The sequence below is a fragment of the Alexandromys fortis genome, unplaced genomic scaffold (assembly GCF_014885135.2).
Source record: "Alexandromys fortis isolate MF-2015 unplaced genomic scaffold, M_Fortis_MF-2015_v1.1 scaffold_321, whole genome shotgun sequence".
Taxonomy (NCBI): domain Eukaryota; kingdom Metazoa; phylum Chordata; class Mammalia; order Rodentia; family Cricetidae; genus Alexandromys; species Alexandromys fortis.
Window position 1 is genome coordinate 743,040 of NW_026068200.1, and position 20,111 is coordinate 763,150.

The 20,111-nt window shown below is 44.2% G+C and overlaps 1 protein-coding gene and 1 long non-coding RNA gene across 5 annotated transcripts in view; one reads left to right on the forward strand and one right to left on the reverse strand.

Annotated features, from left to right (window-relative positions):
• Positions 1 to 20,111, forward strand: part of LOC126493114 (uncharacterized) — a 258,406-nt gene that overhangs the window by 233,127 nt on the left and 5,168 nt on the right. The window contains exons 11-14 of the long non-coding RNA XR_007589757.1: positions 1,523 to 1,645; positions 2,391 to 3,072; positions 13,746 to 14,394; positions 18,903 to 19,087. This is a non-coding gene — a long non-coding RNA (uncharacterized lncRNA). The remainder of the gene's footprint in view (positions 1 to 1,522; positions 1,646 to 2,390; positions 3,073 to 13,745; positions 14,395 to 18,902; positions 19,088 to 20,111) is intronic.
• Hdac8 (histone deacetylase 8) overlaps positions 1 to 20,111 on the reverse strand; it is a 225,526-nt gene that overhangs the window by 202,334 nt on the left and 3,081 nt on the right. For all 4 annotated transcript variants that reach the window (XM_050129910.1, XM_050129908.1, XM_050129907.1 and 1 more), the window contains exons 3-4: positions 17,001 to 17,131; positions 15,049 to 15,190 (exon numbers count right to left, since the gene is read on the reverse strand). In XM_050129910.1, the coding sequence (XP_049985867.1) occupies positions 15,049 to 15,190; positions 17,001 to 17,131 (273 nt within the window). The remainder of the gene's footprint in view (positions 1 to 15,048; positions 15,191 to 17,000; positions 17,132 to 20,111) is intronic.

A 20,111-nucleotide genomic window follows, 5' to 3' on the forward strand; every position in this document is an offset into this window, starting at 1 on the left:
GAGAGAAACTGGTTCCAACTGAATGCGTTTATGCTACAGCCCTAGCAGGTCTGATTTAAGAATAGTCACTTTAGGATGAACACACAGGTAGTTTGCTGATTCTCCATCAGTTTATATGCAAAGTGTGAATAGGCTATGTGGGCCTGTTGGAAGAGAAACCATGGTTGGGCATGGTGTATCTAGGAACATAAACCTTTGGGCTGTACCATGATGGACTCGAATCTTTGTGTACTATAACATCTGCCTGCTGTCTATGCTATTGCTAGAGGTGAATGACTACAATGTTAGGCTGGAACCAGTTCCATTGCTTCCTGATAATCTAGTCTCCAAATCTGCCCCGGCCGCTCCAGAAGGTAATGGTTTGGGCTCCTAATAACACGCTGCCTCTTTCCCTTTAAGGAAGCACCTCCCTATCTTCCAAAAGGCCTTGATCACTAAGAGCTCTGGTTATTACTTGGGGCAATAGACCTTGGCTGGGTCCAGCTTCTTAAAGAATTGGTACAAGGACAGGGATCAGAATATCCTGATCCTTCTAAGAGGGGACAGTACCCCTACCTCTGCAAGCTGATGACAGTGGAGATTGCAGGTCGTCTTGGCTACTTTTCAATTGCCATGGTAAGACACCATTACCAAGTCAACTTATAAAGCATTTAATGTGGGCACAGAGTTCTAGAAGGTTAGTCCATGACCATCGTGTCAGGGAGCATGGCAGTAATCAGGCATGGCATTGAAGCAGACTGAGAGCTTATATCTGATATACAAGCACTGGACAAAAACGAAGAATGGCACGGGCTGTTGAAATCTCAAAACCTGCCCCCAGCGACCCATCTCTTCCAACAAGGCCACACCTTTTAATCTTTCATAAACAGTTCTACCAAGCATTCAAACATAGGAGCCTACGGGAGTCTTTCTCATTCAAACCACCACACAGCCCAAAGTTGAGCAGAAGTAAATGGAGACCTTAAGTTACTGGAAGGTCTTGTGTGTGTGTACGTGTGTGTGCTTGAGAACTAAATAACGTTATCTTAAGGGGATGGATACTGGGGTGCTAAAGATGCAGAGAGACCATGGAGCTGCTGCCGTTTTCAGTCACCTAGGAAACTTCATTTCACAAAGGTTCACATCCAGCTCATGCAAACTCTGGCACACACACAAAAAATGTAGTTTGGAGGGAGGCGCTATGTTCATTTCTGCGGAATGAGCCTGGGAAAAGTGCCGCTGTAATCATTGCATTAGCACCTTGCCCAGAGAGCCTAGCATCACATTAGGTGAATTTATAAAAACACTGCCAAGAGAATCACACCTACTCTACGAGGGGCTCAACATCTCATCTGCTGCAGGGAGGCGGGAGTGCTGTACAGGAGCTTGCTGTTCATTACCGTTCCTGATCTAGGTAAGGTCTGTGAAGACCACAAACTTAGGAATTGATTAGAAGGTTTCAGATCATGGAAAGGATTTTCTGGATAGTAATTACACTGACAGGATTATACCAACAGAAAGACCCCCCCCTTTTTTTTTTCAGAAAGCAGCTCAAGACCAAGATGAAGAGATAGAGGATCTGATAAAACCTGCTCCAAGGTACTGACCAGACTTTGGTTTTATAGAACGCCTTGATGTGAAGCTGAGAGAGCGAGCGCCTTTGTTGGTAAATCTTGAACATCAAGGTTTCTAAATCATCACTGCTGTCAGTTTCTTTATTTGCTTCAAAGGTGTGAGCTGGAGTGAGACGTTGGTTAAAAGGGGACTCTCTGCAAGGGTAGGCATGGTGTAGGAGGGGGGAGGCTTGCTGGTAGCCATACCCTGAAATAAACTCTGATATGGGTAGTACAATAGTCAAATTTCAGACCAAAGTGGTATAATCAGAAAGGGAAATGCCAGTGTACAAGGCCTGGTCTCAGCTGCACAAGCAGCTAGAGCTACTGAACCAAGGGCTTTGTCTGAGAGGTTGCCTGAGATGCCAGGGTAGAATCCAGTGTGGGTATGGTAAATGACTTTTTAACCAACACTTATTAAATACCACGATCTTTAATGTGATTATCACATTTAATCCTTATAATCCCATGAAGTGGATATTATTACTACCTGTAATTTATGTGGACGTGGAGGCCCAGAGAGGTAGTAACTGATGGATCTAAGAATTACTGAGGCTCAGAATGGCTGAGAATTCTTAGGTGCTGTGTTCAGAATTAATGGCACTTGGATCCACTATGATAGTGTCTGTCACAGCTCTACAGGATAGGGGAGAGTGCCATAGGGACTTGGTTGGTTACCGCTCTAGTGGCCAGGTGACAATTTTGTTATGGAGAAACTGGCCCCTGATCAGTTAATATGTATCAAGAGAACAGTTTGGGCTGCCCACTGATTTCCCTGGTACTGTGCTTGTTTTGCAGGTGCCAGCGTGGGAAAGGTCTGAGCAGCAAGAGACAAGGACCCACGGATGAAATGAGGTGTCTGCCTTGGTGGTGAGATGACGTGGCTGTCTTGGGATCCAGATCTCCTTTTCATGTGGTTATCTACATGTTGGTAAGGCTGGAGCTGAGGACAGGTGGGTGGAGGAGAACATTTGGCTGCCACGGTAACACGTTCTGCTATGTACAGAGCTCTTCGGAGAACTGGGCCTCTAGTACAGTCACTCTGATTTTCTCTATCTGATATATAAAAAGATGGGGGCTCCTGGGACTCCAACTCTTGCAGACTGACCTTAACTAGACAGTAAGTACAAGCTAGAAGCCCGGCTCTGCACAGTCCTGTATAGCTTACCAGGCGGCACACAACAAAGCCTTCTGTCTATCATTCACTGCCCCCTGGTGGAACACACAGGAAACAACAGCATCTAGAACAATCGCCTGGACAATGATCTCTTTTTCCTACAGGGGCGGAGGCAAAGCTGCTCTATGTGGCCAGGTGGAAGGCTGCAATGGCTTGCAGTGAGAGGGAAGAAGACAGAACTGAGGCTGGAGAAAAGTGTAGCTGAGCTGAAGATGCAGGTCTTACGTGTGCTGTCAGAACAGGATGGAGAGAGATTTGGGGAGCTGAGATTTAGAACCAAATGGAGACAGACATACCAGGCAGGTGAAGGGCTGAGGACTAGCTAAAGGGACCAGCCCAATGTCATCTAGACAAATTGAGGAAGTTGAGTCACTATCCTGTGGCAGGTTCTAGTAATCCTCTAGCGCTGTTTACAACGGTAGGGTGAGCTCCATTTTAAGAAAATCTGGATGGAACAAAGTGAGTTCCTAATAGACTGGCCTCAGAAGAATCCGATGACTCAAAGAGGTTCATGGGCAAATGACATAGAAAAGTGAGTCATTTCACACGGAGGCAGCCTGACAGGCTTCTCCTCTTGCTCATAGGTAACCCCCACATTCCTGCCACAGTCAGCTATGACGACAGCCCAGGCAGGCCTTGAACTTGCAGACTTCCTGCTTTGGCTTCCCAAATAGCTGAGATTACTGGTTTGTGTCACCAGGGGTGACTCTCCGTGGCAAAATTAGCACCGTTTAACTGTGTGATTCTGTTTTCCACGAAGCCTACCTCATCTTCTGTCACTGTCCAGTTTACACTATAGCCCGCCCCCACCTCCGGCAATATGAGCTCTAAGCTGGACCTGAGGCCTCCCTGCTTTTTGGGGTGCTGCTTCACATTCAATTGATGTTGATTTCATGTCTTATTTTATGCTGCTCTGCCTCTGCAAATGCTGTTGAAGCTTCCTGACGTACCCTTCCTCTACCTCTTTAGATGCCCGGCCCGGCCCTTTTCACCCTCTGAAGCTTCATCTACCCCTGTACAGATCTTCTCTATAGTACTGCTTCTCAGCCATTTTCTCATTACTGTGCCTGGCTCCCATTCCAGGATCCCTTTAAGACAGCTTTCCTTAGTCACCTCCTCCTGCCATGAAATTTTAATATGGTAGATACACTGTACATCTGTTTATGTACTGAGTCCCTCTGGAGGACTATAAATTACTATAACACTAAAGTTAGTTCACCTTCAGTAATGAATTTTTGCTCCTCCAGGACACCATCACCCATGTGGTGAATGTATGCAAAACAGGGTCAAACACTGCTATTCAAATGTGTCTTTTTGCAGCTCATTTTCACTGTTGCTTTCTGTGGGGAAAGTCATTCTTGAGACTTCCTATTTCTTTGACCCCCCAGATAGGGTTTCTTTTTGTTGTCCGGTCTGTCTTGGAACTCCCTCTGTAGACCAGGCTGGTCTCAAATTCACAGAGATCCACCTGCCTCTGCCTCCCAAGTGCTGGGACTCAAGGTGTGTGCCACCATGCCCAGCTGACCATCCCTTCTCAAAATCTCACCATAGTCTTTTATGACCCGCCCCATGTGTGTGTCCTCTGGGGATGGAGTCCAAAGCCTCACACATGGTAACTATGCGCTCTACACTGAGATAAACCTTAGTTTCCTTTAATAACTGCCATTCCACAAGGCTCAATATTTGTTTTATCTCCTCTATTTTATGCATTCTTTCCAGGAGATGTGGTTTATTTCCGTAGTTTTATTAACTACCTATGATGCTATTAACTATGAGCCTATCATTTCACTAAAGTGCTTGCCTTTAGCTCCAGTCTCTTGCTGCTATTAGCATGGTCTATAGGCTAGTGGTGGGCAGCCTCACTGAGGGTTTCTGTCAATGGAGATTCCCAGGTTTTGTCCTGGACCTCTTGAACCAGAGTTTGCATTTTAACAAGCTCCTAAGATATTCTGTATGCATACTAAAGATAAAGAAGGCCCAGGGCTGTGTGCTATTACCAGCTCTCTAACGGATACTGCTAATAAGATGTAAGCACATTAATCCTCATGTACCTCAACAGAAGAGTCATCTACACACAGAGTCCACGCCGCCCACCTCTTCTATGTCATTTCTAGACATAGACCTGGTCACATTCCTGGCTGTTCTACTAGTAGATGGCTCTTGACTCTATTTCCTCTTCTATGCTAATCACTATTGCTTTCATCTACTCTGAGGTAGATTACCATTGAAGGCCTAGCAGATTTCCTGAGTCACAGCCTCTCTCCCCCGAATTTGTCGGCCAAGTACAGTTAGAGATGTATTTCTAAGCTACAAGCCTGAAAGAGATGGAATTCTTGGCTAAATTCCTTTCAGTGACTTTTCAATGTGGAAGTGAGGGTTCTGGCATCCAGAACAGGGTTTAGGAAATCTTTTGAAACTATAAGGAAAATTTGTGTTGTTTTCATTTTCATGGGACAAAGAAACAGCTTTCATTAGATTTTCTGAGGTGTTCAAGGACAAAGTCAGTTAAGAACCACTAAAGAAAGGACCAAGTTGACAAAATCCAAACTATTTAGTTTGGCGTATAAAGACCTTCCTTCCTTCCTTCCTTCCTTCCTTCCTTCCTTCCTTCCTTCCTTCCTTCCTTCCTTTCTTCCTTCCTTCCTTCCNCCCTCCCTCCCTCCCTCCCTCCCTCCCTCCCTCTCTTTCCACCTGTCTGCAGGAGCCCACGCTTCCAGGCTTAAGGACAGACACAGCAGTCCCTATGACTTTTCCATCTCTCTGCTTCTGCACTCCCTTTCTGAAACAACCCTGTGGTTGCACATACCTTCTAAGGGGTAGAGCCCGGATGTGCATCCAGGTCTCATTTCAGAGCTCACAGTCAATTCTACAGTGCCATGACATTTCGCATTCTTAGTACTCACAAGTACACCAGATTTCCACCCAAAACAAGTTTCCTGAAATTCTCATGTGTAGATCTCACATATCATAGATATCCTAGGTATGATAATGTATACCAGTGTTGCAGTTCATTAAGTTATAATGCCCCATTAATGAGTTACCACAATCAGTATTACAAATGCCGCCCTAGTCTTTTGCTGATACAGGGAGTTCTCATTTCTGCGCAGCTATTATTTTAGTCCTAGCATTTGCAAGGTTTCGGGACTTCCTAGGAATGCAAAAGCTATGAATGTGTTTGCTAGTGCACTGATCACTTACTATCAGCTTCGACTCAAGCAACCCTCTTAACTGTGCACGAACACCCAGCCCCTCCAGCTGTTCATTTCCAGTCTCCTAGGTCATCAAAACCATCACCTAGCAATTCAACACTAATTTGTCACCAAGTAAAGCTATAAATCTTGTATAAAATGCAGGATATCAGGGACTGAGCACACAAAATTGAAAACATCAGTATGGTAAACTAATTCATAACTGAAAAAGAAGAAAATAAATAAGGATCATGATTGTTAAATGTAGTTTGGAAGAGGCTGTTGTGAATACTAAGAAGATTAAGGAGAAGCCTGCAGGAAAACAGGTGAAATCCTTGAATATCCTGGCCCAAATCAGCACTTAATAACCATGCGCCAAGAATCTCACAGGATCCAACACATCACCTTGAAATACCATGCAATTTTGTTTAAAAAAATAGACCTTAAACAAAATCCACCAACCCCTGACATGCTGTTTGTTTACTGGGAGAACTAGTGCATAGTTTTATCCACGCTCAGTTGTACGAAACAAGGAAACCAAACTAATGGGGCTTTCTCCTTACTCGGCCTCGCATCCTAATCAGGCTCCAAACACCCCTCCTTTAAAAATGTTTGTGTCCATTTTATGTGTGAGGGTGTTTTTCCCGCATGTGTATATGTGTGTGCCCGGTGCCAGTGAAGGTCAGAAAAGGACACCATATCCCTTATAACTGGAATTTTCGACAGTTTTGAGCCACCACGTGGGTGCTAGGAACTGAACCCAGGTCCTGTGCAAGAACAGCAGGTGCTCCGTTGAGCCATGTTTCCTTAGCGTATGACATACAGCAAGGGCTTACTGTTTGCTAAATGAATGACTGCAATCGTATCTTCTGCCCCTGACTCAACAGCAGACTGAAATATACCAAAATTCTTCAATAAGTCCTCGCCAACACCAGGAAAAAAAGCCCTACTCCTTAGCACAAATCACAAAATTTAGTGATGCTGGCCTGACTTGTCCTCATCCTCTGGCTGTCTCACTTCTGTGGCTCGCCAGCTGCAGCATACTGCTGCTAGGCTGCCACCAACCCTTCTGCTTGGCAATTCCTTCCCTACCAAATGAGAGAGAAACTGACTCCTTTCTCGTTACATACCACCTTATACCTGATTACAAGCACACACACTCACTACCCCACATTAGCACTGCCTCCCATTCATAAAAACAACGTCGTACATCAGAGAAAAGAGAGAAGACAGAAACAGATGTGGTGATAAGTGTATATGCACACAAACTTTAAAGTGGCTTGAAAACTTGTATTTTGTATTGGTTTTACAATTGATCTCATACATTTACACAAGGGAGTACTACACAGCAGAAAAAAATAACAACAGCTTGAATTTTGCAGGAAAATGGATGGAGCTAGAAAACATCATATTGAGTGAGGTAACCGAGACACAGAAAGACAATTATCACATGTACTCACTCATAAGTAGTTTTTAAACATAAAGCAAAGAAAATCAGCCTACGAAACACAATCCCAGAGAACTTAGACAACAATGAGGACCCTAAGAGAGACTTGCATAGATCTAACCTACATGGGAAGTAGAAAAAGACAAGAGCTCCTGAGTAAACTGGGAGCATGGGGACCTTGGGAGAGGGTTGCAGGGGAGAGGAGAGGTAGGGAGGGGAGCAGAGAAACATGTAGAGCTCAATAAAAATCAATAAAATAAAAAATATTAAAAGGAAAAAAATAAAACTGATCTCATATATATACACATAAAATATACACCCATATTATATTTGCGAAGTCAGCTATTTTGTTATATTTTAAGATTTTTCCAGGTGTACAAAATTTTTATGAGTCTAATCTAAATGAATGTCCATAACTACTTGCCCTTGAAAAACAAAACTGGCATTATATGAAAGGCATTTTTCCCTACTTACGCACTCAGCAACCCACCATTTTGTTTCTGCTTTCTTGAGACAGGGTCTCACTATGTAGTCCTGGTTGTTCTAGAGCTCATTATGTAGACTAGGCTAGCCTCAAGCTAACAGAGTTCCACCTACCCTGTACTGGAATTGCCACCACAGCCAGCTCTAACCAGCATTTTTAATGGCTATATAATATTCCAGAGAGAATGCTACCTGACCATTCTGCTATTGTTGAATGTTTAGCTAGCCTTACTATTGGCTTGGGGTGGTTTAAATAAGTGAGAAAGTATCACTGTCATACACAGTCATACACAAAACACCGTAGTTTGGATTATCTATTTTAGAATATCTATTTTTAGAATAGATTATCAAGAGTCATCTGAAATTTGGCAGGAAGGAAAAATACATATTTCAATCTCTCTATGTGGTGCTAAGTATTCTTTTTTTCTACCACTTGTATATTTGTATCTTTTTTGTCTATCTATGAGAGTACCAATGTTAAACTAATTAGAATAATGAGTTTAACTCCTCATTATATGCTCGATTTTTTTTTACATTTTTAAATACAGGCTTAAAGTGTACTTTTGCCTCTTTTTATTTTGGTAAATCTCACCTTTCACAGCAGTTATAGCTACGAAACTTTGTAAAGTAGAGAAATACACACACACATGCACGCGCACAGGCACACACATTTAAATCCTGAGCTAGGCGTCCCGGTGCATGCCTGTAGTTGTAATGCTTGAAAAGCAGGCGCAGGAGAAATTCTGCCAAATTGAAGCTAGCCTGGGTTTCAGAGTTAGTCCTGTGCCAGCCAGAGCCACAAAGGGAGATGATGTCTCAAAACCAACAAAACTTAGGAGTACCTCTGCCACTGTAAGATGACCAGTGAACTCATCCCCACTGCTTTCCTCATGTGTGCAGTGAGTGAGCTAATTACAATATACATACAATTTTAAATACTGCTTTAAAAAATATATATATTCATATAAAAATCAGTTTTGAAATACCCTATCATTTTCATAACCGCCATTAAAAATAATAGCACGAGGGCCTGGGATATATGTAACTCAGCGGTAGAGCACGTGTGACGCGCGCGTAGGCCTCGGGTCCAGTCCTTACAAAAGAACACACACACACACACACAGAAACAAAGCAAAAAAGCATAGCATGCATAATATTTCACCGGGTAAATTCACCATTCCTTTATTCTGTTTTGCTAGGTGCTCGATTTTTTTACATCTTTACATACAGGTTCAAAGTGGCTTTCTGCACTGGGGTCGCTTGTCTGTAGTCCTGGGGACAGAAGGCAGGCTCTGCGCTTCCATGCTCGCCACTGACCTGTACCCCGGCATCAGCTTGTTTAAATTTGCAGTTTTCGTTAGTAACGAACATCTTCTCCTATCTTCTCATTGCACTCAAACTCTTGTGTAAACTGTCGGTGCCCTTTTCCCATATCTCTGCTTCTACATGGCGAGGCATGTGGGCCTTAACTGACACAAGCCCGGCGCATTTTGTCATCTTTAGGCCACATGGCCCTTGTCCGTTTGTGTTTATCTTTCATTTTTACTGTGGCTTAAAAAACATTTCTGTTCTATTGGTTTTTAAATTTTAAATTATAACATTTTGATCTTTTCCCTTGAAAATATTTCCTATCACCTCCTAAACTTAGAAGCTTAGTTCTTGTTAGAAACTTGATATTCATCATCATAGTTTTGTAACTTTGCTCTTTTATATTTAACTCTTCAGTCCAACTGCCACCTATTTTAGTTTACGACAGGAGATGAGCATGGAAGTGCCACGAGCTGTCACAGCTGATCCGATGAACAGCCCTTCGATCCTTACTATGCATCCTCCAATGCAAAGTAGATCAAGAGATAATCATGATGGTCATTTCTAATCTTGGCTCTCAGGAGGCTGAGGCAGGAGGACCATAAGTTTTAGGGCAGCTTTGGCTATGCAGTGGGATTCCATCTCAAAAAAAAAAAAAAACAAAAGGAAAGAATCATTTGTGTCACACCAGCAAGATAAGTATGTTTATCAGTACGCATTGATCCCCATTAAAACTCCGGTCCTGCGTCAAGGACAAGTGAATTTTTGGTCTTAACATTCTTCATTCTTCCACACATGATTAAGCGTTGCTCATGAGCGCAAGGTGAAAGTGGAAACAGCTGGACCCTGCACGGCTTCGATCACTCTCTATCTTCATTTTTTGAGGCAAGGTTTCTCAAAGCCAGAGCTCATCGATTCTGGCTAGTCTAAGCTAGCCAGCTTGCCCTGGGAATGCAGTCCCGTGTCTTGGCCTCTTTAGTGCGGGGATTACTGGAAGCCACCATAGTTGCCCAGCTTTTGACTGAGATCTGTGGAACAGAACTCCGGTTCTCATGCTTGCACAGCAAGCTCTTTATCCGCAGACCTACCTCTTTAGACCCCTTTGCAACGTTAGGTTCCCACCTGTGATCTCCATACTGCTTCTTAGCTATACATTCCTACCCTGTTCAGGCTTTATTCAAAACAGAACACAATTTCAAAGTTCTTAAAGCTCCCCTGTCCTCCAGATCCTGGAGGAACTATGTACACATTAGATTGTGAGGAGACAGAACAAGTGAAGGATAGCCCTTAAAATGACCTTTGAAAAAATGTATGGAGGCATACTTTACAGACTAATTACAGTGGTCATTAGGTGGGGGAAAATATCAGTACAGGTTTATTAACTAGTAAAAAGATTCCAGTAGAAATGCCTCTTTGAAAACAAAGTAAAGTACATCATCAAATGCACAGATAAAATACTGAACTGTGTTTAGACAAGACTGAGCACCTTAAATGGACATACAGACTTCAGACATATAAAGATGAAATATCAGGTCAGGGGTGTATCTCGGTGGCAGAGCACTTGCCTGACATGCTTGAGGTGCTAGGTTCAGTTCCCAGCAAGGAAACTTTCAGAGCTCAGTCGGTAGAGTGCTTGCATAGCACGAAGGAAGCCCTGGGTTCAACCCTCCGTGCCGCACAAACCAGACCTGCTGTAACACCAGCACTGGAGGTAGAGGCCTGAGGAGCAGTAGTTCAAGGTCATTCTTGCTTACAAAGAGAGCTTGAGGCAATCAATCAATCAATCAATCAAAAATATGTGCAGCTGGGCAGTGGCGGCGCGTGCCTTTAAGCCCAGCACTTGGGAGGTGTTGAGGCAGGTGGATCTCCAACTTTGAGGTCTGCCTGGTCTACAGAATGAGTTCCAGGACAGCCAGGGCTACTCAGAAAAAGGGGGGAAAGTGCCATAACAGTTGACTGCCAGCAGTTGGCACTTGACCCACAGCAAAGTATGGAGGAAAAACAAGTTCTGAAATCAAAGAATGCTACTAAGTTCCCAGGACACCGTCGGTCGATGAGTCTCTCACACAGAAAGCTGGGACTACAGATATTTAAGGAAGAGGGCAGTAGTCTGTAACAGCAACGGTCTGTTCAGCTGTCTGTGTTGGGCAAGGAATAAGGCCTCTTCTCCCATCCCTTCTAGTGTTGTGGTTGGGCTACGAGTTAGCATAATAATTGATTAATCAGAGAAAAATCCTTTTATTCATTTTCATATATACATGGGAGCCTTATTATTAACGAGACTGAGAAGCCCAGATGACGGACGATGACATAACATCCAGAGCTACTGAATAAGGAGTTTCTGGGGGGAATGGCGGAGACATGTGACGAGGACTGAGGGGAGAAAACACATGGCAAATAGCGACAATGCCTCGAGCCCCTCTCTTCCTCCTAGATACTGTTGCTGTGCGCTCTACCCTGTGGCCGAAGGGCCTGGATTTGTGTACCAACTGACTCACTGGACTTGGCCAGCTGCCCTAGGTCGACAGTGAGAGAAAATGAGAAACAGGAAAGAGGAGTTTAGCAGCAGCCCAGCCTAGGCAGGCAGCTAACCTGGACTTTCCCAAGGCATCTTTTACAACCCATTAAACTTAGTCAGACTTGGTCTCTTAGAGGGGCAAGCTATCTTATGCCAGTGTTTCCATTATTCTGGCTTTGTACACTCAATATTTGGTAGCACTAGTCTTTTTGCAGGATTTTCTAAAAGAACCCTTATTTAACTTTCAAATGCAGTGATTCCTTGTATCATCCCCAAGATATCAATTTCTCGACGGCAGGATTGGGTTATTTCCTCAGAATAGACTTCTAAGAATTTTGTATGAACGTATTTCCCACTCTCAACACTAGGAAAGTTTTCACGAAGCCAGTTACAACAGAACCCTGTCGGCACCTGGATAGTTTCAAATCAAAGAGGTTTTTGTTTTTTTTTTCAGTTGGGTGGGGGGGGGTAGACTTTGCTTCAATTTCCCTACCTCCCGTTACTAAAGAGAAAGAGAAAAACCATGTGCTTGCCACATGCGGTTTAGTCAATGCTGGTTTAAGGAATGGGATCTAGGAATCTGTGCTGCGTGTATCTGGGACGTTTAAACAGTGTGCCTGCAACGAGAGAAGAGCACGTGGAAACCTGACGGGCAGTTTAGGGCAGGCACCGTCGAGCAGCAGTTCCAGGAATGCCCAGATGCTGGCAGGGAGCTCTCCTCTTAGTGAGTGTCCTTGCTTCCCTGTGGGTGTGAACAGAACTCCAGAACTCTAAAGGGCTTCTGGCAGACAGCTCTGGAACTGGAGCTCTGGATTTTCAGGATGGAAATATTGGGTCTACCCAGTCCTTAATTTCAGCCTATCTCCTAAATGACATCAGGGTTTCATCTTCAGAGCAGAGACTGTTGGGATATCTGGTGGAGATAAGAAACCAGAAGTTCTGGCTCTGGGAGGAGACTTAACAGTCTAAGCTACTAAAACGAAAGAGGTAATTAAAGTAAGGCCTAGAGCCCACCTTAGGCATGCTGAACAAATGGGAGGAACAATTCACACCCTCAGTGAGAAGATGTACTTTTCCTTTCCATCCCAGAAATCCCACCCTCCCACCTCACTTGGGTATGGTTGCTCCTGGAGCCTTCCCTGGGTTAAGCCTGCTTGCTTTCCTGAATTACTTAGACAAGTATAACTGTTCCTTTTTCTCCCCTCCCCTCCCCCTACACACACACACACACACACACACACACACACACACACACACACACACACACAGAGAGAGAGAGAGAGAGAGAGAGAGAGAGAGAGAGAGAGAGNCACACACACACACACACACACACACACACACACAGAGAGAGAGAGAGAGAGAGAGAGAGAGAGAGAGAGAGAGAGAGAGAATATGTATACACACATACACATATACACCCAGATGCTGGCCATAATCTAGACACGCTTCTCCTGATAACTCCGTGCTTTCTCACTCTTTCTCTCTGAAGTTATTCCTGCCCCTGACTCCTAAGCCCTGATTTCTTCCATGTGGTGGTTTACAAAAGGCATGATTTTTCTCTCTTCCTTTTTTTCCCCTGCTCCCTGGCAGCTACCAAGATTTACAGCTTCCCAACCCTAAGGGTTTTCTTTTAAAGACTAATTAAATTGTCATTGTCCTTGGGCTTCCTACTGAGTCTTTTTTTAAAGACAGAGTCTCACTAAGCAACTCTAGCAAGACCAGAACCAAGAGGTCTGCCTGTTCTGTCTCCTGAGCACAGGGGCCTGAGTCTCTTCTTAAATTCTTTAATTAGTGGGACTAAAACTCAAGAGGAAACCCCAATTTGCCCAGTAACATGTGACACTCCAGGTTGGGCTCCCCAAAATTTCCTAGTAACAACAATAGGTAGCGCCTAGCTTCTAAACTAATAAGCCTGTAGCCCCAGTTCAGAGAGCTTCTAGGGGTGTCAAGAACACCTTGGAATTCGGACCTGACTTAAATCAATGCCCAGAAACTAATTTACGATCACTACAGTCTGTCTGTTTCCAGACAGGATCAGCAGAAAGCTGTCTTCAATGACACGAGCACCTTCACACCTGCAGCCACAACTGACTCCAGTACAAGTACAGCCTCTGGCAGAAACACAGCGGTAAGAAGTGGCAAGGTATGAAAGTGCCCCAACTCCTAGCAGGTCTTCTGCAGCAAAGGGAAACGGGAAATGACAGCGCACTTGCCAGAGCAAGCATGCTCTGTGAAGCCACAGGGCTCCCTTACTCCCTGTGCCCAAAGGACAGAGAAGTCCTGGATGTAGAAAATCTTGCTCTTCTTTTTATTCTTTGGCTTTAATAAGAAAAGATCCTGTTTTAATTTTGAGCTTAAAAAAAAAAGCTAACAAAAGCAGGCTGTTCTCTTTGTTTAGCACCATGTGAAATCATTACTAAGACGTCAGTTTTCTATTGTCTAGGTAGTAGATTGTAGTTATTTAGTTTTACAAGGACTTCTTTGGCCAAGAAATCTGTCCATTTGGAAAAGAATAGTATTGCATACTATTATGCAGATTTGCACATGCTACAATTGTGGTGCCTTTCAGTCTGAAGGAATCAAATGCTGGGTTCTTTTTACTGAAGACCAAGGTCTTGGTTGGCTGCACCCCGATTTGTGAAAGACAGCCGCTTTCTTTCACTCAGACGGCAGGCACACTGGTAAGTTCAAAATCCCCCTTCCCTCGCAAGTATTAAGTAACAGAGCAAATGAGATGGCAGATGCGGAAGAAGACCTTGTCGTTCTTGTCACTTTCCTCGATTCTTTTGAAGCCTTTTGTTCTATGTCTAGTCTCATCAATTAGCTACTTATTCAAACACCCATTTCTTACTCTATCAAGTAATGGCTCTGACATGCTCCTCTCCCAACACCTCCATGATCAACTTCTCCCGACTGCCCATCTATCTTAGATAGTACACATATTCCCTTAGTACCATAATTTATATTATCTTCTAACTATTCGAATTCTGTTCCTGTTCCTAGAGCCAGGTCCCCGTGACAGGGAATTTCCAAGGAATGCGTAGGTTGTCTAGCTATTTCCTTTTCCCTGTCCCTGCTGAAGAACCTGGGGTCTAGGGAGGTCTGGGCAAGTTTGCAGGAAAGCTAGGTATACAGCGCAGATGCCTTGACTTTCAGTTCAGTGCTTCCCACTGTCTTAGGCCATTTATCTTACTTGCATCTTTTCAGAACACCTTATAAAACGCTAGACACACGCGTGGTTCCCTTGAGTATCAGTATAACAAGTGGACAGGTTTATCTAACTGAGAGATTGACCAGGGAAAGAGTAAGAAGGCAGAAAGGCATCATTTCCTTACTTCTTTGCGTGATGCCACCCTCCAGACCAGTTAATCGCTACTTTACACTTCCCGTCAATCAGGCACTGGGCAGCAGTGATTGTAGCTCCTCCCACAGCGGCCGCATAGTCAAATATTCCTTCTGTGGCTGGGCAGTCATAACCTGGGGGCAGAACCCAGAAAATTCTGTTAAAGAAGATCTGGGGAAGGAAGAATAGGTTAAGCTGTGACAACAGCGCAGCCTAAAGAAGGTTCTGGGCTAAAACCAGCTCCAATGGGGACACATAAGCATCTCTAATGTTCAGGGAAGGCTTTCACAGGTTAGCGATAGAAAGGGTAAAGCCTTCAAGATGACCTTCTCATATCCCACCAGCAGTCCATCAAGGCCCGAGAGGTGATGTATTTTGCCAGTGGTCACAAAGAGCCAGGCCTGGGACCGGGTCTTTTGATAGCCAATCTAGTATCTTTCTTTAAGCCACACAGTTTCTCTAGAAGAGCGGTGCCTTTGACACTGCAGCATGCTGCTGTCGCCTACAAATGTGTTGGGCCCTATTCATAGCTATCGTGGGAGGCATGTGGCCCATGAGCTGCAAGCTGGACACACCTGCACTAGACCATGCTGTTGACAATTCACTGTGATTTTTTTAAGGCATCTGTTGACGAAGGATAAGGTAGGAAACTTAGCCAGAATTTAAACATTTACCTAATGCCATGCATGGTGATGCACACCTTTAATCCCAGCACTTGGAAGGCAGAGGCAGGTGAGTTCCATGCCAGCCTGGGCTTTACAGTGAGACCCTGTCTTGGAAAAATTAAAAAAAAAAAAAAACTCAAACCAAATAATACTTAAAATATATGATCACAACAGCCAGAGCAGCCCCAAGTGCTGCCGTTAGAATCTCAGCACTGAGCCATTCTTCTCCATCAGGCTCATGGTTCTCTTGTGTTCGACTCATAGAGTGTTCACAATATGACCAGACTGAGGGATTAAAATGAACAGTCGGGGCTTGAGATGTAGCTAAGGCAGAGTGCCTCGTTAGCATACTCCAGGACCTGGGTTCCACCCTCAATAACACACACAGGCACAGACAGACAGACAGACACAAACACATGCACACACATGCATCAGTTATATTATTTCTTAATTTAAAAGTATGGGGCCACAGAGGTGGCTAGCAGTTAAGAGCACTTTTTGTTCTTCCAGGGGCCCTGGATTCAATTCTCAGAATCCACATGGCAGCTTCCAAACATCTCTAACTTCAGGTCCAAGGGCTCTAAGGCCTCTTATGACCTCCACTGGCACTGCATGCATGTGGTACACACACATACACTCAGGAACACAGGCATATACATAAAACTTAAAATAAAGATAAAAAAGAAAAGAAACAAGTATTAAGGGTTAGGGAAGTAGCTCAGTCAGTAAAATGCCTGGCACACAAGGATGAGGGCCTGAGTTCAGATTCCTAGCATCCATGTAAAAGCCAGCACACGAGGCATGAATGTGTAACCCCAGCACTGGAGGGGTGGTGACAAGTAGATGCTTGGAGACCACTGGCCGCCCAACCTCGTCAAAATGGTGAAGTTCAAGTTCAGTGAGAGACTCAAAATGTAAGGTGGGGAGTGATTAAAGAAGACACCCAGAGCCAGGCGGTGGCAGCGCCTTTAATCCCAGCACTCAGGGGCAGAGGCAGGCGGATCTCTGTCAGTTCAAGGCCAGCCTGGTCTACAGAGGGAGGTCCAGGACAGTCAGGGCTACACAGAGAAACCCTGCCTCAAACAAAACAAAACAAAACAAAACAAAACAAAACAAAACAAAACAAAACACACCCAGTGCTGACCTTTGGTTCTACGTGTACCAGCAGACACAAGCACACTATTGCACGTACACACATCCTTCTACATAAACACAGAGAGACAAACTAAGTACCATAATCTACAAACTGGGGTCCCATTGTTGCCCGAGGGACTCTTACCTAGTCCGTATTCTATAGAGTCCGGATGGTCCTCATCACCTTCTTGGCTGACCTTCTGGAGATGTTGCAGATAGGCATCAGTGTGGAAGCTGGCCATATCCTCCATGGAGGCCACTTTGGGCTTCACTATCCTAATAATAACAGCGTGGACATACAGAAGTACATGAGACTCAGAGTATGCAAGGAGCTGGAAATAGCAGTCAATATCTGAACAGAAAAGACAACTCCCAGCTTCTGGTTCCAGTGAGCCGAAGTCATAAACACACTATGTCGCTCCGCTGCACTGCCCAGCCTTCACTTCCTCCATCTATGATACTGACCCCACTAATAAGAGACAAGAGGACAGATTTTTTTTTCTTTTGGGTTTTTAGGTAGGAGACCATAACTGAAAAACCATATTTAACTCAAACAAATAATCTTGGATCAAGGTCCCTGGTTTAGCCACATAGAACGCATTAACCCGGGGCCAGAAGGATGGCTCAGGGGGTAAAGGCATCTGCCATTAAGCCTGCCAACCTGAGTTTAATCCCTGGGACCCACATTGTGGAGGAGAGAACCAACTGCCCTGGCAAGTTGCCCTCTGACCTCCATGTGTGCTCTGTGGTACACACATCCCCCTAAAGAAATACATATCATTTTTTAAAAAATTAAAAGAGCTCTGGAGCTGGAGAGATGGCTCGGGGTTAAAAGAATTTGTTGCTTTGGCAGAGGACTGGGGTTCAGTTTCCATCTCCCACATGGTGACTTACAACCACGTGGAACTCCAGTTCGAGATCTGACCTCCATAGGTACCAGGCACACATGCACACACACGCACAAGCCAAGCACTCATACACATAAAATAAGTAATCATAAAACTATATGTCTAGAAGGCTGAAATATAAGCTTTACTCCGTAAGTTACATCTCATGACAAAGCAGGAAAGCTAGTCACGTTTGAATCAGTTTCTGCTTGGACCAGGCAATTCTTTCAGTGTAGTCACTTGCTTTAGTTTTGGTGCTGAGCCTTGTCCCCCTCTCCCCCACCCCGCATCCCTCTGTGTCTTTATTTGAATAGGCAGCTGGGTTATCAAGCAGAATTTGAAGCCAGAGTACTGAATTCCTTTCCTAACTCCGTACTTACTAGTTCTGTTAACTTCAGGTGAGTTGACTGTTCTATACCTCAGCTTTCTCATCTGTAAAATGGGTCAGCTTAGTGGACTTATGTGGAGATGAAATAACATATACAAAACTTCATGGACAACTAGCATTAATATTAGAGTAAAAAGGCGGGAAACTGGACGGGGGATGCAGAGCAGTTATACAACATCTGCCTGACATGGGCAAGGCCCTACGGTTGGTGCCAAAAGCTGCAGAAAAAGGTAATATGTGAGATATGGTGGCAAATGTCTGTAATCATAGCACTTGAGAGGCAGGAGAATCATGAGTGTGAGGCTAGCCTAGGCTACACAACAAGTTCTACACCACACTGGGCTCTATAAGAGTGTCTCAAAAAATAATGAGAAGTCAAATGTAAAAAGTGTTTATTTATGGGGGGCTGTATGGGCACAAATGCAGGGGGTTTTGCAAGCCCGTGCATGCACAGAGGCCAGCAAAGGAGGCCACAATCCTGCTCTGTAACTCTCACTCTATTTCCTTGAGACAGGCTCTCTCACTGAATCTGAACCTGGAGTTAGACTGGTGATCAGCAAGCCCCAGCAATTTTTCTGACTCTTGTTTATCCCTTCCAAGACACCGGGGCTACATGGATGTGTGACACAACCCAGCTTTTCCTCTAGATTCTGAGGACTTGAACTTGGGTCCTAGTGTTTGCATAGCAAGTGCTCTTACTTTCTGCTTTATCCTTCCAGTGTCCTCAAACATAAAGTTTCTATTGCTTGTTCTCTTCCCTCTGTCTCCCAAGGAAGGACAGAAGGAGCAAACGGCTAGAGCCTCTCAACCTGCTCCCCACAGTGAGCGAGAAAAGGAAGAAAGGAGAGAATAAAGGAAGCAAGTTACATGAGGATTTTGGCCTCGAACCTGCTGAGTCTCCATCTTCACTTCTGGATTCTGCTGCAGTTAAGTTCTCTAACCCTTGCCAATGAATGGGTAGGTAGTGAACACACTAGCAGCATGGCGTTTCTTTCTTAGAAAAGCAAAGCTCAAGTCTGAATCTAGGCCCAATGAACCACAATTTGTATTCTAACAAGAACACACACACAGGTTTTTCAAGACAGGGTTTCTCTGTGTAAGCTGTCCTGGAACTCCTTCTGTAGACCAGGCTGGCCTCGAACTCACAGAGTGTTAGGATTAAAGGTGTGCACCACTACTTCTGGCTTCATATCAATCTTAACATGATGACTGCCCATTTAAATTGAAGGAGCACCACTCTAGCCGTGTATATTCTTCAAATGAGAGTAGAGCCATGAGGTTATCATGAACTAACACAGGTAGGATACTTAGGCAACTAGTATAACCAAGGTGTTTGAAATCATGTCGTTCAACTTTAAAAGTTAGAGTCAAAATCAAGGATTCTTGATTTTTCTTCAAGTACTCATCTATACCATGAGAGGCGAAAAAGTTGTCCATTAAAATAAAAAATCTCAGGGCCAGCAAGATGGCTCAGCAGGTGCAAGAACTCGCTACCAAGTCTGATGACCTGAGTTCAATTCCTGGACCCACATGGTGGAAGAGAGAATCAACTCCCGCCAAGTTGTTTTCTGACCTCCGCATATGCACTTGGCTGACCACTCCCTCACACACTCAACACCCCATCAAAATAAACAAATGCAATGTTAATAAAAATGTTTAAAATAAAATATCAAGAAGCCTGGTGTAACGGCGCATGCCTTTAATCCTAGCACTCAGGAAGCAGAGACAGGCAGATCTCTGGGAGTTCAAACAGAGCTAGTTTCGGGACAGAATATGTAAGAGGGCCAGTTTCAATTTTTTTCACAATCACAATCATATTGGATTATGTTTCCCAGCTTCTCCAAATGTTTTCTCTTACATTTATTACTTATTTCCCTGAATCCTAAAACTAAAGAACACTGACAGCCTCTCCTGACCAGCAAGCTAACGAGTCTTGCTTTAACATCTTATTTGCAATAAAGTATTTTTAAGTGTTGACTGT